General features: G+C 41.2%; 1 protein-coding gene across 3 annotated transcripts; it reads right to left on the bottom strand.

The window, feature by feature from the left end:
- Window positions 1–115: 115 nt before the first annotated feature.
- Window positions 116–20,724, bottom strand: BCO2 (beta-carotene oxygenase 2). Of its 3 annotated transcripts, none has more exons than XM_086766375.1 (13): window positions 20,583–20,695; window positions 18,809–18,901; window positions 12,969–13,173; window positions 11,648–11,859; window positions 10,058–10,173; window positions 8,175–8,277; window positions 6,832–6,960; window positions 6,528–6,688; window positions 5,809–5,976; window positions 3,205–3,342; window positions 2,308–2,490; window positions 1,154–1,264; window positions 116–804 (listed from the first exon to the last, which is right to left on the bottom strand). In XM_086766375.1, the coding sequence occupies exons 1-13, from the start codon at window positions 20,689–20,691 to the stop codon at window positions 691–693; spliced, it is 1,842 nt and encodes a 613-aa protein (XP_086622501.1). In that variant the 5' UTR covers window positions 20,692–20,695; the 3' UTR covers window positions 116–690. The 3 variants fall into 3 exon arrangements, with proteins under 3 accessions (XP_086622501.1, XP_086622502.1, XP_010126217.1); XM_086766376.1 differs by having other exon boundaries at window positions 5,809–5,877; XM_010127915.2 differs by lacking the exon at window positions 18,809–18,901 and having other exon boundaries at window positions 20,583–20,724.
- Window positions 20,725–24,912: the final 4,188 nt, after the last annotated feature.

The raw sequence follows: 24,912 nt of genomic DNA, 5'->3' as shown, positions 1-24,912 counted from the left end.
ATGCATGTCTACAAGACCATGTAACATAATAAGGTGTATGTCAGGGTTGCGGCTGTTGCCTCTTGTGGCACAACACTAAGTTGGCCATAGGTCTGGTGAGGGCAGGGAAAGAAAGGAAGAAACTTCACAAGATTTTATTTGAGGGCACTGTTCGTGTACAGAGAAAAGCACTACAAGTACTGCTTCTGTGAGTGTTTGCATCTACTTTCTGGAGTTCACTAAAGGCAATCTTTATGCAATGAGGGTGAAATTACATCCCTTCATTGGGCCTACTTGTTACTAGTTGGGTTTACTCTTCAGTTTTACACATTTCAGCCAAAGTCACTGATATTCTCTTCCCTTCAGAGTGCATTGCTACCAAGGGAAGGTAATAGTCATCTTAGTTTCTGTTTTCTCCCTTGCAAGCCTTGCACATGGCAGCCTTTGTGAACTGCTGCTAACTGGTCTATCAAGACAGTCAGAAAATTAAGATAAAGCAATGGGCTGTTTGAGTGAAGGGCCTTCTGCCTTCCTCAGACTCTTTGCTTTATATTTTCTGAGTTAACAGATAGTAGTAACTCAGAGGTTATGATACAGAAAAAGCAGTTCCTTCACCCAGGGCATAATGCAAAGGTGGGAGGTAAAAGAAAGCAGAGGTTTCTTTCTGAGCCTGACCTGGCCCTGAGTTACAGGAAGTGACAAGGTCTTCAGTCAGTGGGAAGTAAAGATGCCATGGAATCCATAAGGCATTTGCACTGTGACTTCTGCTCGCCCCAGTTCTCTGAAGGTCTCTGCATCCAATACAAGCAGGAAAGCACTTTGGTTCTGCAGGATGAAAAGAAAGCCAGAATGAATGCCCATGCTGAACTTGATCCACTGTCCAACCCACTACATCTGTCGTACAGAAGGGAGCCCAAATGTACTACCAGACCATACAGACTAAACCTGTAAGCCAGGAGCACTGATAGTCACAGATGCCACTCAAGAAACACTGACGTTCCAAGATACATTCGTACTTGAGGTGTGCCTGGCTGTGCTTGGCAGTTGCAGAGGCACGCACCTTGGGGAGCACAGTGCTAGAACTAACTGCCACAGAGCCTCAAATTCAGTTTTGTGGTTTAGAAAAGTATATCTAACACTATGTTACTTTGACAAACTAGTAGGAATAAGTTACCTCAGTGGGGGAGACCACAACAGACAAGATGACTCCACTGTCTTCTGCAATGGCATTAGGCGCTGGCACAAACACAGGCTCTGATGGGTAGGATCCATCCTCCTGCCAAATCTAGCAAGCACAGCAACATATAGATGTGTTTCATTTCATTAATACTTGTCTACTACAGTTATCAGAGTTGCAAGTTGGAGTGCTCCCCACAAAGATACCCAGGCATACTCTGTGCTCCAAGAAATCTATAGTTCAACCTTTTAATTAATTCTTTGATTTCAGTAGTATGATGGTGCCACTGTTGTGAGAGCATGGCCATTGTGCCAGGCATCATGCAAACAGGCAGTGAAAAGGGTTCCTATTATTCATTTAATTCAATGGTTTGCACTGGCACAGGTATAAGCTACACGCTCAGAAAACACTGTCATCCTAGCTGGCAGAGCCACCTTCACATCACCCTAGTGCAGACCATGTTGTGCCCGGGCAGTGTGGAGAAAGAGGTGCCATGTCAGCAGAGAGGAGATCTATCACCATCGCCACCTGAGGGCATAGCTGCTGCTCCATTGTGAGCAGAGTCATAGCACCTCAACGCTGTGCTGAAGGAGGGCACTGTTACTGTAAAATTAGTATCTGGAGCTGAACAATTAAAATGGGCATCTCTTTCTGAGGATTCCTAGCTCACTCTAGGCTCTGGGAAGGTCTCTGATTAATAAGCATTTAACGCTTTGGAGATCATTATTCCCTGCTTAAGGGAGACACAGCAAAAATCTCAGCTTGTGTTTGCAGTTGGAAATATCCTAAACCTTATTTCTTGCCTAAATCATAAATACTTTGGCCGTTTATCTCCAACTGCCTATGCCACTTGGGTATTTTCTGTACTGTCTAGCAAGAGATGACTCTTATTTGGCCCGGAAGACACACGCATACTTTACGCAACCCTTTCTGTTCTATTATCTATCTAGGAACCTGGAGTGATACCCTCTCCTGTTTGGTAAATGTGCCACATCCGGAAGGTGCCAGGTGAGAGATGAAATTAGGAATCTCATCTCAGACACATTTGAAAGAAGACCCCTAAAGTGCCTAGTAAATGACATATCTGGTAAAGGCCAGTTCATCAGAAAGACTCCCATTGCTGAAAAAAAGATAATCTCACTTCACCTCACCTTGAAATCCTTGGTCTTCACGTCAACCTTGATCAAGGAATCTCCAACTAAATGCTGAAAACCACATCCATAGAAGTAACGGTACTTCCTACCGTTGTACTGAGAGTAGTTGATCTGGGGGAACTCCAAGCCTCCAACCTTTTCAAAGCCTTCAGGGTGGAGATTTTCATGTGTGCACCAGACCTAGAACAAGTATGCATTACGGTAGTGTCAGTTTAGCTTTGACTGGGCAGAAGACCTGAACGGTCCCACCAAGTCACTGCACAACCATTGTGGGGAAGAAATGTTTAAAGATGAGCCTGGCACTGCGCTGTGACAAGTGGAAGCACCAATTCTGTCTCCCTTATCCGTTTCACAAAAAAAACTGACTCATCATCACAGACCTTGGAAACTTAAAGGATCAGTCTGATGTGAAAAACAGGAGCAAGTCCATGTATTCCTGCACTGCGAGCTCAGAAAATCCCAGGTCCAGCACTGAGCAATCTGATGTGCAAAGTACACACGGAGATGACTGCACTTACAGCGGACCATACGTGTTCTATACTGCCGAATGCCACTCTGTAGGGCTGTTTAGAGCTGCAAGCAAAGACCACTTCTGTACCCAGGTGAAACCATGGAGGATTTTGTCTATGAAGAAGCTGAAGTTTGGCCAGTTCTCATAAAGGCTCATAATCCACTTGGGCATTTTTAGTAAGTCACAATCTGTCTTCGCACTCTCATTTAAGGCAATGCGGCAGTCTTTGTACTAAAACACAAAGTCCCGTCTTAGTAATGACCAAACCTTGCTTGCTTGCTTGGTGGACAAGATCTGAGAAGATAATAGCACAGGATGATAACTATTGCAGGCAATCTCACCACAGCCATAAAGGCAGCTATGTAAGTCTTGAATATACATACCTTGCCATCTGCATCTTTCACAGCCCTTGCCAATGTATAAGACAGTGGGTTCAGATTCTTCCCCACAGGTGTGTCTGAATTCACATTCAGTGGGAGAACAAAGCGACGAGGGAAAGCTCGGGATACTGAGTCATAAATCTATGACAGAGACAGAAAGTAATGGTGATAGAGAGAGGCATTGTAGGCTAAGTGCTCTTTTTGGGAGCAACTCTGAAGTTTTAGACATTCCTCCCACCCTTGAAATCTTCTTCTTCTTTCTATTATGCAGGTTACTAAGTTCCGGTAAGGGCTCTACTTGTTCCAGTACTTGACAGTAGGAAACAGAAAGACAACCAATTAAATGGCTCAGCATTGCTTTCACAGTAATTAATGTTGAGCTGGGTATGCAAATCACTCAGTCATCCTCCAAATCCAGCCATTAGGACACATGCTGCACTATATTTTATTCAGTTAGAACAGACTTAACATTGATCCTTTTTACAGCCTGTCCACATGTGCCCCACTGACTGTGTGACTTAAGCCCTTGTTTCCCAACCAAGATCATACCCCTGCTGGAAACCCACTCTTCTACAGCCCTGCTGGTGATTAGTGCCAGTCCCACTTTGGAAGCCTGAGGCTGAACAAAGCACTGAGAAAGTTCCATATTATTTTAAATTATATGAACCATGCATGCAGGAGAACTTTGAGAGTATATAAGCTGCATGGGGTTACAAAGCTTCAGAAGAAGAACTGCTTGATTGTAGACTGTCTCAGATCTCTGTGGGATGACAGCATGCTACAGACTGTGACCGTACTGCTTGCTGTTAATCTCAGAGAGTAAATGTTGGCTCTTTGTGAAATTAATGGAAGGAGGGGCTTATCCAGAGAGTGACTGGCAATATCTGACTAAACATTCTACATTAGTCTCTGGAGGAGTCTCCCTCTCTCCTGGATGGTAAGGCCAGCAGAAGGACACTACTGTACCTCCATTCAGTGCCTGAAGTTAGCCCGCACAATTATCCTGTCCCATTCTCAGATACAGAAGGACTTCATGTTTGGGAAGTCTAGGGTAGTGGTGGATTTACTTGGGGAGCAGAGGGGAGAGCAAAGTGACAGCCTCCAGCGTGGCAGACATTCAGCGGGTTGCATGAGAGGAATAATTCCACCATTGTGACTCAAGTTCTTTTCAAGCCAAGTTGAAAACCCATAATACTTCCAAATATTAAGCCTTCTAAATAAAATAGGTGGCAAGGACCCTGTTTTGGTGTTTTTCAGTTACTTCAATCTGTAACTCAACAGTTCAACGTGAAACTTCACTTTAATCATATGTATTAATCTTGAAACCCTATTTTCAAAACTTTTAGGTTTTATGTAGCCACAGTAAACTGATTGGTTGAGGAACTCTGCCAGACAAAATAAGGTTTAGTCAGCAAGGAAAAGCACTCAGCATGCTGTGGGGAAAACAGATAAATCATGCTCAGGCATGCCTTAGTCTTTCGGTGCAGCCTCAATTTAAGATTCTGTTTTGAAATGACTTGCATTCATGCATGCGTATACAGTTTAATGGCTATACTACTTGTCACTTAAAGAACGTGGGTGTTGGAAACACATGCCTAATGTTGACATAAGGACACCTTCAGACAGATCAATTGAAGCTCTTTTGTGCTTGGAGGAGGCTGAAGAAAAGCTAGAATCAGTTTGCAAAGGAAATGGTTGTAGTAACACTATGCTGTACTTGAATTCATGTTCACCAAATCTTTGGGAAAAAAAAAAAAAAACAAAAAAAAAAAAAAAAAAACCAGCAAAAGAAGGCAGAACAAAATGACCCTACAGAGACACAGCTATACGCTTTGATCAGAACTGACTTGCTCCTAGACAGGTCAGAACATAGACAGAGGAAGTTCGGATTTGTCTGAACATGTTGTAGAAATGCCCGCCCTTCACCCACAACAAGGTGGGTTTCCAATAAACACATCTGCAGTACAAGAAATTGAAAGCACACCACTTTCCCAATGTATGACATATGCAAAATAATGCCTCTTACATGACTTTAAATGGTGCTTTTGACAGAGTTGGACATAATAAGTGATTTATGAGTATATGCTGTTGTGAGGTGAATGTAAGCCACAATGTAGGGGTTTCTGTGATGTTTGTGTTTCTGTGATTTACATAATAAAAGCCAGTTTTCTGAAGTAATGCCTTTAAACAGGGTTTCTTTTTCTTTTGCCCTTTAAAATCATGCAAAAACTTGCTTTGCATACTTTCTTGGGGGAAAAATTTTATTACACAGGGATAGGGAAAATGAGTATCATTAAAAATGAGATTTTAAAACAGAAGTACATTCTGCTAGGCTGTGTCACACACTAGTTTTAAAAGTTTCAAGGAAACACCCCATGGAAATTATCTGCTAAGAGATTTAAAAGGAAAGAAAAATACCAGCATGCCAATAGATCATAATTTTCATTTTTCCATATAGTCACAGTTCCTTTCTCCAGTTCACATCCTCTGCCTTGGGGTCCCCCATGCTGTTCTCCATTCTCTTAACCTGAGACTTGCTTCAGAAAAGTAACTCAGCCTGCACGGGGCCCCATCAGATCCTACACAACACAAATGCAGAGGTCTTACCTGATCTAGACCTTCCCCACTCCTCCGCAGATTCTGAAGTTTGTAAGCAGCCAGAGTTGTTCCATCATCCTGGCAGCACAGATCAAGAACCACACAGCCATCATCTTCAAAGGCATTGATTTGATGGAAAGTAGCAAAGGGCTTACTGTACCACTGCCCTGGCAGCACCTACAGTGACCATAAGAGAGGCTAAATTTCCTCTCCAAAGACCCTAGCCACACCTCAAAGAGTTTTCTCTTCTCTCTCCCAATTCATTCCCCACTCATTTCTTGTTATTTGTCCTGCATCCTTGTGTTACTACAGAATGGCTGCTTTAAGCCAGTAAGTAGGCAAAACCAGACAAAGAAAAGCCAAAATGTAAAGCAGTCTAGCTCCTTGCTATCATGACTCCATCTCTATAGCATCATTCCCAGGCTATGACTGACCTTTTTATACTCTGTAGGACATTTCAGTCCCTGTGCTGCAGTCCCAGGAAACCCAAACCGCTTATTTCTGCCTGTTCTTTTAGGGCGGGCAAAGAAATTAATCAATAGAGAGGAAAATGCATGAAGTAATCCCATTTCTAATAAACCTACACACACGCTTATAGAGCCTATATTGCAGTACCTTCTGGAGCGACTCATACAGCTATCTGTGGCTGTCACCCAGCACTCTTCTTGTGGGATGTAAGATTCCAGCTACAGCTGCACAGCTGCTGGAAAGGCCAAAGATCCACCTACCTCCCCAGTGTGCTTATTCACCACATGGAAGCAAGTATTGTACTGAGGTTCCCAGCTTATCCCTTCTAAAATGGCTTTCCCACAGAGTTTGGAAGTGATGATCTGCAACAGATTCAGCTTGATGGGTTGCTCGATTAAAATTATGTAGTTTTCACTCATTCCTGAAAAGAGAAGGAAGGAGATACCATCCGAGTATTAGGCAAATGAGACGATTAAAAAATCTCAGAGACAGAGGGCAGTGAACAGCCCTTCCTGCCTCACAGTAGGTTAAATCCATAGAGTTTGAGACAGAAAGCATTCTTACCAAAGCTGTGATAGTAGGAGGGTTTCATCTTATCCATTGGAGCAATGGAGCACAGCACTTTCGCTCCCTCTAACGTGTCACTACAGTTTGACTTTTGTGGAGGGACCTGAATGATATTATACCTAGACCCTGGAAAGGAGAAAGGGCGTTCAACACCACTGAGACGTGAGACTGTCCACGTGAGACTGTCCACATTCATGAAACCAAAGTCAGGCTCTGTTCCCTTCTGTTTCCCTGGAATACTAGGAACCACAGTCATAGCTAAACTGAGCAGAAAACAAAAAGACAATTATCAAGTCAATAGAACAATCAACAGAGGATTACCTAGCAAAAAAAACCAAAGACTGAAAGGAAGTAGGATCTTCTCAGTCTGGTAGACTGTAACCCAATTTTACTGTCTGCAATGCATTCTTATGTTAACTTAAGAGTATTGTATAACAACAGGATCAGGAAGAAAAACAAGTTCATAGCTTGGGGACCAAAGGAAATTAAAACTTTGAACCTTGGTGATGACTGACACTCATTGAATAAATCTGAGCATATGGGCAGGAAAGAATGGCACATTTGAATAATAACCTATAGTTTGGTCTCTCCAGCTGAAAACAGCATGTGCGGCAAAGCTAGATATTGCTAAAGCCAAAAGGAAATGAAAACAGCAAGAATGAAAAATGATCAAAACTGGGCAACTGTTCAGTGAACTGGAACCAGTCTGAGGTATCATAATAAAGGGCAGTGGCTGTTCTCACAAGCCTCAGGCACCTGAAAAAGAAGACTTTCATGTAACTAACGGTGAATGCTAGCTCTGAGCAGCCATGTCGATATAACTAGTCCCAACTAGATGTAATGCTCGTAGTTTTGGGAAGAAGAAAAATAACCCAGAAAATTCAGCTTTGCTCTAAGATAGATCACTGTAATAAAGTCCACCTTCTCTCCTGTATAAACCTCTACGGTCCTTATCAAAAGCCAATTATTGTAAATGGAAAATGTGTGGCTAATTGTCTGAATTCTTTGGATGAGGCTTCAAGGCTGGAAGGGACTTTGAAAATCATTCTCCTGTTTTCCATTAAAGCTTGGGAGAGGAAGAGGGAATTCTCTTGGATATTCACAGGCCGAAGTCAGAAGCATCTGAAACTAATTTCTGAGAGAAGCCATTTTTATGGGACAGACTGACACCCTGAAATAAGAACTAATCTAGTTTGCCGTCATTTTGACACAAAAACGAACAGCAATTTCAAGGTCTCTTTAGACACTGAAGTTTCTTCAACAACTGCTCCTTGAAGCAGCAGCAAGAAGCAGCCTGCACACCCTGCCCACAAGCCAGGCCTGGTCATGCCAAGTCTTACCATGTTTCCCATAGGAATTGCCCATGTTGTATGTTGTCCCATCAGAGTCATAATGAGGATGAGCGGTGGCCCCATTCACTGCAACAAATTTGCTCCAGTCTACCTGCAAACGCCAAGGATTTTTAGTCAGTACAGAAGTTTCCTGTTGCTCTGTAGCAAGCCACAGTCTTTCTAGATGTTGGTTTTGTGAAAGTCTGAGTAAGAACAGCATGATGATTACAGCACTAACATGGGATCTGGACTTATGCCTTCATTTTGCCTGCAATCTTCCTGAAATCCTTGAAAATTAACGATGTTTCTGTGTTAGTCCTACTAATAAAGCGGGAGTAATAGCACCAGCTGTTTCTCTGAGAGACACAAACATTACTAATGGAAGTGCTGACACAAGTGGGAATGTTGCCCATGTGAGCATTTTAGCCAGGACCTCATGTAATAACCACAGATAAACACGCATGGAGAGACAGTCACTGCCCCAAAAAATCATCAACTTTTTCAAAAGCTCCCATAGCTAATTGACAGTCAGTGTTTACTCTCCTCACAGAGAAAAAAAAGATTAGCTTCACTGTTTACAGCTAGAAGGAACAGTTAGGTCAAAAGTGCAGTTGCGAATAGTTAACCTGTATTCCTAGTTCCTGTGTCTGGGTGTAGTTTAGGCTCAGACAGTGCAGGGGATGTGTTGAGAAGAAAGTCTGAAGGACAAAGATGCATTTAAACATTAAAGCATGGAAGATACGCTTCTTTTCCAAAAGTTAAAAAAAATGGCTTTCAAGCGTCCAACCTGAGGCCCTTTGGAAGGCGTCAGTAGAAAAGAGTGCCACGCTATCAGAAGCTTAGAAAACCATGTCCTTTTACGGCATCTCAAGTTGAAGAGTTTAAATGTGAAATCATCCCTTCCATTTCTTCACTTAGCCATAAAAATACCAGTCTGCATCTAAAAAGCAGCTTAAGGGGATTTTTTTTAATGACAAGATGGCTCAACAGAGCTGAATATTCAAACTAAAAATGCCCACGCATCTTTTCACCATTGCATTATGGTTTACAAAACAGATAAAATAGCAAATCGTCGAACTCTCCATTTCAATATGCAAGTAGCATGCTATATACTTCATAAGCAGAGTTTCTTTGTGACTCACAACTGATCCTGCAGAGAGAGAGAGGGACTCTTGGAATGCCTCCCTTGAGATCCGAGGTGCACTGAGCCTGGTATGTTGTGGTATTAAAGAGTCCGTGGTAACATACAGGCACAGTAGTCAATACTGATTTAGGAATGGCAGAATTCTTCCTCAGTCCTTCTCACAGTTGTCCAGCCCAGCAAATATCCAAATCCCCTCTAAGGGTGCAGGCAGGTGGACATATAGCTTATGCTATCATTTCACAGGTCATATTCTTCCCTCAAATACCGCCACACTCCTGTGAGACGATGCACAGGACATACGGGAAGACTTCTACTCTGACTTCTTGTTCATTTGCTAGCCTGGGAGAAAATAAAGTGGCAGCTGAACTTTGACTTGATTTTACATTGACTTCACCACCCATTTGCAAAAGAGGTTTTAGATTTTGAAGGGCTGTTCTGGTGTGTTTAAAGCTGGGGGTGTAAGATGGAGATAAAGGGAAGAGATAGGAAGAATGAAGAGACAGGGCAAGATGTTAACTTCTTCCTGTGCACACTTTTGTTTTTCACACACTGGTAGGTACAGACATGTCCAGACAAGTAGTCAGTGCACTGGAAGAAAGCCAGCTGTACCCAGACGGAAATGAGTCTATATCTGTCCCTCCTCTTGCTCGCCACAGTGGGCAGTGACTGAATCTTCACTCATGAGAGCTGCCTTATTGCTAAGTAGATTTTTCAGGGACTCGAGCACACCATGAAGAGAAGCCCGCACCTTTTCCTTCGTTTCAAGCGTTTCTGGGTCCACTTTGTACATGAAGATGTTCTCATTGCTGACATAATAGTCTCCTTTATACACAACGTAGTTCACATTGGCATTGTCGCTTGGTTCTGAAACAAAATCCCAGAGTCGTACACAGCTCTGTTTAAGCTCTTGTCACATTACAGCAAGTTAGACATGTTTAAACAAATAAACCCATTTGCAATGACACTAATCCCTCTGTGATTGATTAGAAATAACTCACTAATCTACATAGGCACTCAGGAAACTGTCTGCACAGGTGAGCTCAGGATAAAAGGACAGGCACTGGCTCTTGTGGAAATCACTACAGTGAAGCCAAGATAACCTTCATGCTTCCCTATGCCCTTTCTTTCTGACCTCTTCTTTCTTCAAATCCCTCCCCCTTTCCTCCCTAGCAAAAGTCCTCTCCTCTGACAGCCATATGAACAGTGCCATGTTTGATTTACAGGATTGGAAACAGAAGAGGCAAGACTTGAACCTAGAGCTTGGGCTGAGGGGAGGGCAAGGATGCTATTTCTGTGGCAGGGCTTGGACAGGCAGGGAATGCTGCTGCTTCTCTGTTCTCTTTCACTTTAAAACTGCATCAGGGAGATGCCTTTTGAGAGCTATACACACCCAAAGCCAGAGCTATTCCTGTTACTCCTAAGGGAGCTGAGACTCACTAGCCAGGTGGCTGAGAAGAGCTGAGGAAAAAGCGATTCCCTCAATTGAACACTGTATGTGAGGTGAACAGAGTCTGAAGCTGGTTCAGGAAAAGCCTAGAGGACAGGCTTAGTAGTGAAATAGCCTACCTGTGTGTAAAGAGTCAAATAGGCAAGGGTGTGCAGGAAAAACCTGCTGGAGCTTGGAAAAGAAGACGGGGGATGGAGATAGTTCTGCAATTTATTGAGAGAGCTGAGATGGGGAGGAGAATTGGGGAGCTAGGCAGACCAATGAGTGAAGGTATGAGCACCTTTGAAGAGAACGGATGACACGGCAGGACGGGATCCATCTCCGCAGTGAAGATAAGAAGCAGAAGATGGTCACACACATAAGCAACAAGTTGCAAACTTTAGGTCTGTTCTGGTTTCAGTGGAAAGTACTTTGCTTGCATTTAAGCCTACTTCTTCCCTGACATACACAGAATCCTATAGGAAATGGTATTCCATTCCTGTGCAATGTCTCTCACCCTACTCATATCACCTCCTGCACCTTAGTACAGGAAGGGAAGGATTAGCCCACTTACCCTACAAGCTTAGCAAGGCAAAGTGTTTTAAGGGCAAAGCTGTATCTCAGGTAGAACGGCAGATTGTAAGGCTCATTACCAGGACTGCACAGGGTTTTCAACAGGAAAAGATTTCTGTTGGAAATTTGTAACAAATTCTGGAATTGCATGAGCTGAAGTGGCACTAAAACATTAAACCAAATATGCTTCTCCCAGCAAAGTTTGACACCAACTTGCAATTTCCAAGGGGTCATTTTCTACGAAAAATATGGGCTCAGAATAAACCTACCACTGAACCTAACCACAATTTCCCCAAGAAAAAGCTCAGAATATTTCTTATTTCTTAGAAACCCTCTTACGTGGCATCTCAAAGCGTGACATGAAGCGCTCAAAGACACTCTTGCAGGGGTCTGGCATTGCCAGTGTTCCAAACTCTGAGAGCACGATGCGGTTGTGCTGGCTGTTAGTCAGGTAGGAACTGCTCTGCAGAAACTTGCTCCGGTATGTCACTGTGCCATTCTCCAACTGGAACTGATGTAACAGCGCCATGCCATCAAACCAATGGTTAAATCTTCAAGAAGAGATAAATAAGAGAACAACAGTTGGGCACTATATGATGTTCTGCTATACTGTTCTATCTTGTCTTTAGGTTTATCATTGTTTGTAAAAAGCTAACACTCAGATTCCATGAACACTTAAACATGCATAACCTTGTGATGAGCCCGGGAAAACATTTGAATTGCGTGAAATAAATCAAGCATATTTGCAGCTGTGAGACCTGAAGTTAGATGCTGATTTTCAGTGAGATTTGGGCTCCCTATATTACTTTTGAAAGTGGACCTCAGGGACTTCTGAAAATGCTATGTATAAGCTTTTAGGGGAAATAATCTGTGCTGGTAAACGAATCATTCTGCAGTCTTCTGCATAGGGAATAGAAATAGTGCTTTACTGCACAACAGGAATAGAAATTATTACTGAAAGCCCAACTGCACAAGGAGGAGCCTTTAGATCTCAGCTGTTTGCAGGATGCTATTCTCTCCAAAACGAGAAATCTCTGAGACTTTGAGAAAACCTCATGGTCTATCTCCGGAAATATTAAAAGATTATCACCTTTGGCCAGTTGCTGCCACCAGCTTGGTTGGAGGAAAAACTAGGTTTGTCAATTAGCTGGAATGCAGATTCCAAGTGAACAGCAGTAGCTGCCTCCTTGAAATATTTTAATATGTTATTTTTTAAATGAGACAGATTTGCTGCTAAAGCAACTCTCACAATTCAGTGCAATCAACTCTACAAATCCTGCCCCGGATTTCAGAGTGCTCGTGGGATGGACTTTTGTTAATGACAAAGGACTAGGAGTGTGGATGTTTTAATCCCTAGCTCTGTTCCCTCATTATATCATTCTGAGTAGGTCACAGTCTCTCTGTGACTCAGCTTCTCCAACCTTAATAAGTTAACCGCGCTCCTATTTTCAGAGAGGCCACTGGGAGTTTCCAGATGAGGAGCAACTGTTCTTAAAAGAAAGATAACAGAAGCATTTCTTCTTTGTCTTACTTAGAAAGAAACTACAAGGTGCTCCAAACAGCAGTGAGGTGTTTCGGGGGGGGGGGGGGGGGTGTCCCTTTAGGTTTAGGCAGAGCTCAGGCCAGAATCATTTGACAAACTCACCAAACCTGAACTTACTTCTCCTCGCCAAACTCAAACTTCCCAGGACCATTCCTCAGAAGATTGCCATTTATCCATTTGGGAATATGTCCTTTGATCTTCGCTGGGATGGGCTGAGGGGTCTCCTCTACCGTCTGCATCAAGGGCGAGATGCATTGTAAACCTTTGGGGCTGTGGAAGGTGATTTGCTCTTTTGATGGGCTGGGCAGAAAATTCTTTAAACCTGCAAAGAAAGCGGTGAGAACAAAAACCAAGTAACTAAGATTTTCACTTGAATAAACAGACAATTGCTAGAGCTTGAGTTTGGATGCCTAGAATAGCATTCAGCATTCTACAAGTAGCCTAGCTGTAATGGATATTCAAACTAAAGCTGTGTTCCCATAATACCCCACACATCCCCAGAGAGCTGAAAATCCAGTGGATTTAACTCTACTGTAGTTAATCCATTAGAGACACCTGTTCTGCAGTCCAAAGGAGGTAATAAAATATGCGATGATAGGAAAGAAGAGAAATTTTCTTTTAATTAAAGAGGCTGATAGTTGGAATTTATTTCAGTAAGTAAATGAAAGCAAGTAACATATGGGTATTTATTCTAAGAACCTATGAGGTTGCAAAAAGAAATCTGTTCCAAGCTGGGACGATACACAGAGTACTGTTGAGGGGGAGCCGTAAAAATAATCTCCCAGTGATTTCTGACAAGCAGTCTGCTGAAGAAAGTAACAGAAAGGAGCTAGTCTTACTGTTGCAGATGGAAGCCACAAGCAGAAAGACGTAAGTAGGACCTTGTAAAGCAGTGCATGTTGTCTTTATACGACAATGTTGCCAAAAGCAAGGCAGAGCTGGACACACCTCCAATAGAAAAACTGCAATGTAAAACACCCTCTAACTCCACCTTGGTATCACAACCATGGGTGAGTTCAAGAGACAGAAGAGACTGTACATACTGGGACATTTTCCCAAGACTTGTAATCTAATCAGCCACCACCCAAGGAGTTTCCAAACAAAGCAGAGTGCAGAAAAGCAACACATCAGAAAGAAATCATGGTACTTAAGCAGGATATGCTGCTGGCTTTTTTTACTTTTGTTGCATCAAAAATCCTCCTAAGGTCTTTCTACTGTTCAGTCACTAGTGCTTGGCCTTTAATGTTTATAGCCATATTCATTATTGATTCTTCTGCAGACCTGTATTTTCTCTCTTTTTGTTTGCAAAGTAAGAAAAGTTTTTTGTAAAGTCCTTGACTGCAATACAAAGGGAAGAAAAATCAAGCAAGCTGAACACAGAGGACCGGGACAAGCACTGTCCACTGCTCTGAGGTTTCAAGCATCGCAATTAAAGATACGGTTCATTTCAACTGAATTAGCATGGTCAGTGCTGCCTCCGACACCTCTGGCTAGGACTTAATCTGAGCGGGGTTTAACCATGGGTTTCTGACAGTGTTGAAAAATTGTGCTGTAAGGTTGCTCACAGTAAGAAGCAGCATTTTTTTTGCAGCTAAAGCTAATGCATGGTTTTTCTAATGCTGACCATTTCACAGTGAAGAAATTTTATGCTACCAGTATTCCTTTTAACTTGAACAGTCAGCCAAAATTCAGGATTGCCTAGCTTGGAAGTTTAGGGAAGGGAACGTATTGTGGCATTAGGTTCCTTCAAAATAACGTGCTATTTTAAACAAAACTGCACAACATCCTCTAGTGAATTAAAAAAAAAAAATCAAAATAGTTTTTCTGCCCATATTCAGAAGCTCAAAAAGTCAATCACTGTCTATTCCCCTTGCACACAAAAAAAAAAAAAAAAAAATTCCAACCAAAAATAACCATAACCCCTGAAAAAGTGGAACTCAGAAAGAACCCAAATGAAACTGAGATGAAATACATTTAAAAGACAGGACAAAACAGATTAAACAGATTTACCTGCAAAGCAATAGCAGAAAAGGATAGTTTCTGATGGAGCCTCTTGTTTGAATGCAATATCCCCCTTATTAGGCATAGGACAAAAGCATCAAGCAAGCATGAACTGATTGGAATGCTGTGTGCTAACAGCACACGGTTAGTTATTGGCTCCACCAGCCTGGCTTGCAAAGCCTCATCAACACAAGGATTGTTGTAGCAATCCATTTAGCTGCAGAAGTGGATTTACCTAGAAAGTACACACACAGGTCAGTGGAGTTGCTTTGCTGCACTGCTCCACCCTCACCGTATGACCATTGAGCCCTGAACTAAACTAGAACTGGTGAAGATTTAGGTGTAAGCGCAACACTGATTAAAAGGGACAGTGTGGCATACAGAACTCCATTCCTGAACCAGGGCTAGTACAGACAAGACCACACACTAAACCAAGCCCAGACTGATACTGAACTTCATTCTGATGTTTCGATGTAGCAATTTATTCTGGTTATACTAGTCACTTTCACTGCCGCTTCTTCTAGCCTACGTTCTTTAATTCAAGTGATCAAGTGAAGCTGCTGCACAATTTACCTGTAAGCCTCTGAAACCATGTGTTCACATCTACAGAGGAAATTTGCTATTTCAGAGAGGAGAGTATCTGCAAAAGAACTGAGTTGGCAGACAGCATTTTTGAAAGCTTCCTTCTTTAGAATAGCCACCAACAGAACTGGTGTTAGGCTTGCAGGAACATAAATTGCAAGATCCCTTCAATGTAGTTCAATGTAGTAGACTGGCTTGCCAATCCTCAAATCTTCTTTAGATCTCTAATATGGTAAGTCAGCTAGATAAAGAATTCAGGCTGCAGGGCTAAAGCCATTAACCTCAAACCACCAACATCCTCTCCCTCTTAAAATTCAATTAAGTTCTGATTAAATCCTATATGAAGCACTCAATCTGATCCCAACACTAGTGCTTCAGAGTATTTCCTTGGACAAAGTAGAGGCTTTTCTTATCAACCAACATCTGGCAAGATCAGTGACTGCCATCAGTATTTGCAGAAATGCAGCTTTAGTAGGCCAAGCTAAAGTTTGTAAAAATGTAAGCTATGCAGAAAAAAATGAAAGCAACATGTCCCTAAGGAGCCATTTTTGCATCCAAGCAGAAACAAAAGATGGCATTGGCAAAGACAGCACTACATAGAAACTTCCTGGAGAGCAGCGAAATTACTGATGGGAATTTAGAAAGACAAACTTTACAAAAGAACCTAGAAAAGACCTCCTAGGTCATCTCCTCTTCCAAGTTGCTGTTCCAGAAAGTCTTATATATGAACTCTGTCTTAAAAGTTGCTATGTTTCCTGGCACTTATCCCCTCCTTGGAAGACTGCTCATTGCCCAGATGATTAGAAAAATCCTTTGAATTTACAGTAGAACTTTATTCATAGGACAGTTTGTCCCCCTTGCTCTTCTGTCAGCACTGTTATGTGGCTTTAGTAGTTCTTCCTCTCTCATGTTACCACACATTGTATTTAGGGTGAGCAATCATATCACTTCCTAAGCTAAGCAAGCCAAATTCTTTTTATCTTCCTTCTCCTGTAATAACCTTGCCATTCACATGATTACCTTAGTAATCCTTCCTGAAATCTAATCTAGTTAGAATTCATCTCGTTAGAGTTAATTTCAAGTTATAGTCCAGAAAGTGTCTGACAACAGCCTATATACAAGAATGTGTAAGTTAATACCCCATCCTATCAGACCAGAGAGAAAGAAACAAGCAGAGCAAGATCATGTACTACCTTTCCTTCTGGGAACCACTCAAATGAGCTGAAGATCCCAACAGTAATGCATGCAAAATGTCGTCAAGTCATGATACCCAGATGAGTCAAAACAGAAGTTTTCAGAAACATGCCAAGTCATTCTAAGACAATTCTGAAAAGCCAGGAAGGAAGGGAGGGGTGTGAGGGAGGGGCGGGAATGGAAGCAAGCAGAGCAGGTTTGCTCTGGTGAGTTTGTTCGAAAGAGGTTCGGGACAAGAAACAGAAGACAAAAGTAAGCAATGACCTCCTCTAAACTCAACACAAAACCAAACAAACGTGTCTTTTACTTGCATTACATAAAGTGCCTCAGTACTGCAGATCACTGGTCTGATCTGGAAGCAAGATGTTGTCAGGGAGTTCCTTAATGACCATCACCTACAAAGCAATGCAGCATTTGAGCAGTGCAAGGGTGGCTAGATGGGTGTGATCAGACAGGTGCTTTGCAGGGATTTTATGCAACCTGCTCTTTTTTTTTTTTCTTTTTTTTTTTAAGGAATCATTATGTGTGCACCATACTGAGATTTCATCAGTAGTAGCAGCAGCAAACAGCAAAGGATGATTAGCACATGGAGCTAAGACCAGAAGGGTCTCATTTCCCCTATCAACACAGGAAAGGCTTGCATTCATTCAAAAAAAATCAAGGTGCTGCAATACACATGCAGGACAGTACAATCCAGAATAAACACATCCAAGGAAATTATTTGGTTGCTAATCTGTGAGTGACCATAGCTGTGTTAAAAAAAAAAAAAAAAAAAAAAGAAAAAGAAAAAAATCACAGCTGCACATTCTACACTTCTTCCCTATTAAAAAAAAAAATAAATGTGAGTAAAATCTACCCTCCTAATTTAATCATAGTTTAATATTAAAACCCGTTACCTTCATCTGCACCTACTCTGAAATGCACTAATCAGATGGTCACGAACACTTCCTACCTGAATGCACTGTTCATGAGCAATTGTAATAAAGGTGTATCACCTTCAGACAAGAGCTCAGTCATAAAGCTTAACTTACTGTAACATCTAGCTACCCAAGAAGACATCAATCTCTGCAGAAGACAGACTGGTTTTTAATGTTGAGCCACATGTAAATAAAATGAACTGACTCTGCTCTACTGGTCTAGCTACACTCCAAGATGGAAGAACTTGAACAAGCAATAAATCAAAGGCATGACATTCCCAGAGGGGCCTACTGTACTTGCTTGAATAGAATACCTGAAAATAGCACAAGATGACAACCTGCCATCTCAAAAAATCTCATTTCTGGACTTTAATTTCCACTTTATCTCAAACCTTTAAAAATAGGCTTAAGATGTGAACTTCCTTTGGCACATGAGAGCAATGGCAGTGCTAAATACAGCATTGTAGTTTTTCCTCAAAAATTTTCTAAAGATTGTAAGCAATTACTACACAATTATCATAGCGTGGCATTGTTTGTTAATGTACTGTTTCCATTCAAAGATCAGTGTTCCATGATTTCTCTGCCTGTCACACACTGACATCCTAGCATTGATTATTTATATCCAGAAACAGTGGAACCAAGGACAAGGATCTTGAAAATGTTTCTGTACAGAAGAAGCCACCCCACCTGCTTTGAGCATGGTAGCAAATAATCAGACACTAAATTGTATTAAAACAGCAATGGGTGGGACAGAAAATCTTAACTGTGGATGGAGGAAACAGAGAAGCCATTTCCTAGCTGTGAAATTGAAATCACACTAGACACAGCAAATCCACTTTGATTTTCACCTACGTCTTCAAATCCACCATTTGTCTCCACATGCACCGCCTAATTGCTTGACTCAGAAGGACACCCAGAACCAGCCTTAAGGGCAGATTTTAGTAAAGAGAATGCTCACAGCTGGTATTCTTCAAGCAGGGAGAGTGAAGCAAGGGTCCTGTTTTCCCTGAAGATTCACACCAACTCAGAATAACCATACCGCTGATCTGGAAATCCTATGGCACAAGATACGGGCCACATTATGGTCCCTGAAAATCACAGACTGGAACAACAGGGCAAGCAAACCAGCTTCCCCCATTTGCTGTAGCTATTGATTTCTGCTAGCCAGACTCTAGCCTTCACCCTCTGCCTTCACCAGGGTTGAACCTCTCAGCTCACCTCAATCTTCCACACTGAGTTCTGAACTGAAGTTGTTGCACTTGCCTTGTGTCTGCTGGGAAGTCCCCGTACTTGACTCGTTGTTCCATCTAGCCTGTTGATTTCCCATTGTCAGGGGCTCAGGCACCCACTTCCTTGCTAACAGGCAAAGAAGCAAAGAACGTAAAAGAAGTGATAGAAAACACAGGGGAAAAGAAATGGAGAAAACGAGTGAAGAAAGGCTTGTCAAACAGAGGTAAGCGAGAAAAGCAACTGTGAACTCTGTGTACTCTTGCATATGAAGTATCTGTTGATTTCCCAAAGATACCTGCAGAAATAGACTCTATGCTTCAGGGCTGTTCTTCTGCTGACATGAAGAAAGTGTAATTGCTTTGTTAACTATTGATTTACACAATCAAGTCCTTGGAACACTTATCTTAGAAAGGCACAATGAACAACTGGAGAGCTAGGAAAATTTTGCTGATGTCACAGGAAACATACCAGATGGAATAAATTTTTTTTCACACTTTCTTCATTTCTTATCACTGTTTCACTCAAATGCCTGAAAAAAAATAACACAGGGCTTTCTTTTTTCATTATTCAACATTCTCATCTTTTTCCTAAAGTGAGACAACTCTATATCAGCAAGCTTCTTCACAAACATCTTAGTAAAAGCCAGAGAAAATTCATTATTTCCAAAACTGTACAGAAAATGAGTTCAGGAAATTTGCAGGCTTTTCATGTCACTCAGGTAATCAAGACAAGAAACCCAGCTCTTTACGTTCATATGCAGTTCAGCTTCAAACCATAACGGAAGAGATAGAGTGCAAGAGAATTTAAATTTAGCAGAGAGCTCCAGTTTAAACAAGATTATACAGTTGTTGCAGTCTGCTAGCAGATCAAAAGAACATCATAAATTTATGCATATAGGCTTTTTTTCCCCGCAGGAAAGTACTTTATCACACCCTGAAATCCTAATACCATTGGTCGTTGTGTATAACATTTCCAATGCTACACTTAATATCTGGTCATTTAGTTTGCACTAATTACGCTGCCTCTGAATTTTCTGTCTTCCATCTCACAGACATAGTTGATGACACATGCGTTATACCAACGTAGCAGCACGTGCAGTGAAAAAGAAGCCTCCTGGACTGTTCCTAAATTTGTATCCATGGACGTGTTCTGGTGGCACAACAAGGCAGGTTTGAGAACCTTTTACATCTTTTGATAGCCCAGAAGCAATCTTTTGATTCTAAAGGAGAGGAAAACACCACCACCACCACCATTAAAATGCAGAGATTCTGGTGAGTTAAGTCACAAACTCTATTGGTTCCTATTTTGTGGTAACAGATCTCACTCTCTTAAACAAACAAACAAACAAAAAAAGACAGCTCAAGTTGTGCCATGATGGCACAAGTTTCGGAGTTGTTGGTGATACAAAATCCCTTGGAGTAGTTTCCCACTTTTACATTCAGATCAAAGCTTCAGTAATGTCACTGCTCTAAACAATCCTCTCCCTTTCAAAGCTCACTTACATGTCTCACAGCAGGCTCCCTTGCAGAGAGAATCTGCTGCCTCCTGGTTTTCCAGCTCTAAACCATCAGTATCTGCTAGTAATCCGAGGGAATCTGTGCAACGTACTTGCCTCTCTTGTTTATCTTTTCAATAACTAACAGAGAATCTCCGGCTTCTAACAAACACTGTCAATTGCTCCGTTCGTAATTTCTGATCAATGGAAATGAAATTGCTCTACCGACCTGTGTCAGCAGCAGCTCTTAACAGCAGCAGAAAACCTCTTTCCGAGATGATGGGATAGGATTTGTTTGTTTATGCATTTTACCTGGAATGAATTGCATCAAAGAGCAGAGGAAACGCGGCAAATTAGCAAGCAGGAGGCTGATGGCAGACAAAAGGATTTTGGAAAACATGTTCCGCCGAGGAGAAGGCATCAGATCGGAGATGGACAGGCAAAGGTACCGGTGCCAGGGTGGTGGTGTGCAGCCAGCAGGTCGGACAGAGCTGCCTGACATCATCATTTCAGAATAAAAGCCAGGAACGCCTGTCCTAGCAGGGCCGGAGGAACGAGCCTGCGCTGCGCTGCCACGGCCGGGCCGGGCAGACCTGCCTGCAGCCCCAGCAGCCCCTAGAGCCCCTCGGCAGCTGGGCCAGGTGAGGTCCTCGAGCGCCAAGACAGTGAGAGCGTACATTGCCACTGGTGGAAAAAATGCTTTATCAACGTTTGCCAGTCGTAGCTGCAGAACTGGAAGAAAGGGGAGGTGATGTACTGAGGTAGCCAGGCTTCAAGGCAATTCTTTCAAAAATTCTTGTCACCTTGCCTTGTCTTTTTCACCTGCCAAAAAGACTTTTTCTTCTGTTTCAAAGTCTGAGTAACTATTTTGCACCTCACAGAATCTTAAGGCTTTAGGAATATGGCTTGCCACACCAGATGAGCCCGTCAAACCAGACAGGGAAGGACCAGTGACAGGCTGTGCTCTGCTGTTTCAGACTGAGATGAATCTTAGATGGACCTCTTCCTTCAGGATGCTGAGAGCTACTAGCACTTTGCAAATGCACTGTGAGGACTGTTTGTTTCGTATATGTTACTAAGCAGCTCTTAAAAGCTGCTCTATCCCCTGAGAGCGAGCAAGGCAGCATACACAGTACTCTAGGTAGCCCATTCCACTGTCCTTCACATGGGAGAGATTATTACCAATCCTAAATCTTCTGCTGCAAATTAAGCAGATTTCTTCTTGTTCTTGTTGCACAGTGAGCACCCTACTACTGTCCTTTCTACAACATGCCCTCCCTTGATTTGTGCTTCCTCTGAATTAAACAAACTCAGGTGTTTCAACCATTCCTCACAGGCCATGTTTTCTTCGCCCTTTATTATTCCTGTTTCCCACTCTGCCAACTTTGTTTTTTATAAACAGACCCATCCTCCAGCTAACACCAAACTAGCACAAAGTAAAGAAAAACTATGTTTCTATGTCTCATCTGCTATCCTGTAGCTAACACATCTCAGCTCTGTTTTTTTTCACCACACAATAACATCATACCAACTCTAGCTATTGCTCTGCTTTGTGAATAACATCGATGATTCCCCTTGCTAAGCATAGTGTTTTTCCCTTGTCTTTTTTGAATTTCATCTTCATTTCAGATCGATGGTCCATCTTACTGAGATTATAGTGAATTTTCAATGTATGGTACTGATAGCATTTGTGACTCTTCCTAGCTTACTGCCATTTGAAAAATGAACTGTATTCTCTAATGTCCTTCTAAAATATTTGGGATAATACGGAATAAGTGAGGCTTGCAGCAGATCACTATAGGGTGCCACCTAGGCTGACATTTCAGAAAAAAACCCACTATTCCTTTCATTGATTTTTAAATCATTCATATAGCCCCTACTTCCCGATTGCTCTCATTTTTATATAATATCATAAAGGCCATTGTCAATTATCTTAACTGAAGTTATATCCCATCTTTCATTTTTCCATATTCATCAGCTACTCTGATAAAGGAATTTTTTTTTTTTAATTTATTGTTCCTCAAGTGATTATAAAGTCATTGTTAAGAAATTTACTTCACACTCTCTACAGGATGGGGGATAGGCTCATTGACCTACGATTCTTTGCCCTCCTTTTTTTGGCTATTCACCCTGATGATGCAAAACACCCACTGCTCTTTTCCAATGCTGCCTTCATCATCAGGTTTTCAAAGACAAAACATAAAGACTCTACAATTAGCAAAACTGAATTCCGATGATTTCTAGACAGAATGTCACGAGGCTTAAACACATTGACTACCTACTCCATCTGGTCTTTTTCTGTTACGATCCACATTCTTACATGTGTGCTAAAAGGCAGTTTCATTTTAAGTAAACAGTCACAGTTAGCATTTTCTCAGGGAATAATTCTCTTTGGTGGATACCTTAGCTATCTTTGCATTATCTGTTATTCTCCATTTTTAGCTTTTAGAGAAGAGCAATGAAAGGAACTGAGTATTAGTTTTTAATCACTTACACGTTCCAGACTCTGAAGATACTCACAGCACGCTCAGAAATGGAAAAGACTCACTGTCAAAAATCCCCTTGACTTCAAGAGGGTCAGAACTTTGTCTAAGATGTTTCCACATTTTTGTTTAAAAAAAGGTTTATATTCTGTTACTGATCCGTCATCTTAGATGTTCTTGTTAATGTCCTAAGGCACAGCAGCTTAAAGAACAGGAGGAGAAGCTTAAAGAAAACGCAGTTACCAGCTGAGCTTTGCTGATCAGATTTGGCAGCTTTAAAGCCAATTAATTTTCTGTTCAAACCTCCTTCAGTAAAACTGGAAAGCGGATGGGATGGGATGGGTGCCAGTTGGATGTAATGAGTAGCTCATTCCTCAGAAATAGAATGGATGCGCTTTTAGTTTCACCTCAGAAAAGAGTAAAAAATTTCATTTCTTTGTCCCAATAAATACCAAAATACACAAGAGAGGCAATCAGTGCAGAAACATCATTAGCAGAGTAGACAAATTGCAGACAAATAGGAAAACAGTAAAATTGTATTTTCTAATAGTTTAGAAGAAAAAAAAGTGTGTAATGATTATTCCCATATATACAAATATTGAGGGGAACCCTGAAGGGCAGCCAACAGGAAAAGTTTCTGTATTTTTGGCCAGCAAAGTAATTTTGGAAGGCTCCCTTTTAAACAGGAAGAGATTTATGTATGAAAGCAACCAGTAAGTGGGTATTTCCATTGACAAAGTATTTTTTAACTTCAAAGAGAAGAGACTGGTTTCTTTTCAATGGATCTTTTAAACTTACCATTTCAAGCTGGAACTTTCTAAAACTATGTATTTTATTCATTTTACTTGGTCAGCATTTGTTTTTATATATATCTTCACATAGATTCGTGCAGTAAAACCAGCAGCTTTGTTGCTCTTAGCAATTTAAAAATTATTATTATTTTTAAACATCTATTTCAAAATCTTCAAAGCTTTCAATTACTTCCCTTTAATAAGCATAACCACACTGGCCATAATCTCAGCTAGATTACTACGGCCATACATACTGCCTTTACTTTCAATGTCTCTTCATATTCTAAAATCCCCTTACTACCACAGAGATCCCACTCTAAATTCTAACATGCATTGAGAACCAAGTGCATAAGAAATCACTGTAGAAAAACAAGAGTCATCATTTAGAGAGGTATGTCTTGAATTTAACTGCACTTGAATGCCAGACAAAGCAGTTCTTCATTCTTCTAAGAAGTATAGTTGTTCTAATTTTTATTGGATTTTATGAAGTTTTTAAATGGAGCAAACTGCTGCAACAGTAACAGTATGGGTCTGTGCCCTCTTGATAGCCCAAGGGAAGAAACTTAGATTACGTGATCCAGTAGTTTTCTAAGTCCCGCTTCTTCATCATACTTAATACTATAGCCAAATTTCGCAACTTGGATCTATTAGCCACATAAAATAATCTACATGATCTAAATCCAGGTGATCAGAAAAGGTTGCATAATTTTCCCAACCACAAACAGATAAAATGCAGCAAGCTTCTAACTTTGATATCAAGCAGATATTTAACAGTAATGAAATCTGTGTCATTTTTCTTTAAAGGCTTACGTAAATAACTATAGGTAAATTTCTAAATTCAGACACTTCATAGATGACAATTTAAAACTCTGCCATTTGTCATCATTATAGATTATCATAGATTTCAGAAACACTTAGCACAATATTGTAGAAAATTTAACTTCCAAAATCATCTTCTCTTTTTCTCCCACTTTCTTCTGTTTAAACAGCATTACTAAGACTGATTACAAAATGAGATGTGAATATTAGGAAGAAGTAAGAGAGTGGTAAAATATGAAGTAGACCAATGGCAAGATTTTTTAAAGTCTTTAGATGCTGAAGATGCAGATAGGCGCCTTACAGGATTTTCAAAAATTCCTGAGCATGTAAGGCGCTTACATGCTTAGGCACTTTGAAAATCCTACTAAGTACATATCTGCATCTTTAGGTATCTAAATACCTTGGAAAATCTCACCCTAGATGTCCAGTTTCTCTCATTATTTGTTTTAAATAGTATCAGTTTGACAGGTAGCACATTTGCCTGTGAATTAGCTAATAGAAGGGGGAAAGGAGGACTGATTAAATCTAAAAAGATTTAAAGAGAAAATT

Source organism: Chlamydotis macqueenii, chromosome 24 (genome assembly GCF_036417535.1).
Source record: "Chlamydotis macqueenii isolate bChlMac1 chromosome 24, bChlMac1.mat, whole genome shotgun sequence".
Lineage (NCBI taxonomy): Eukaryota > Metazoa > Chordata > Aves > Otidiformes > Otididae > Chlamydotis > Chlamydotis macqueenii.
Note: the sequence above shows the minus strand (reverse complement) of the source record. Positions and strands in the feature narration are given on the sequence as shown.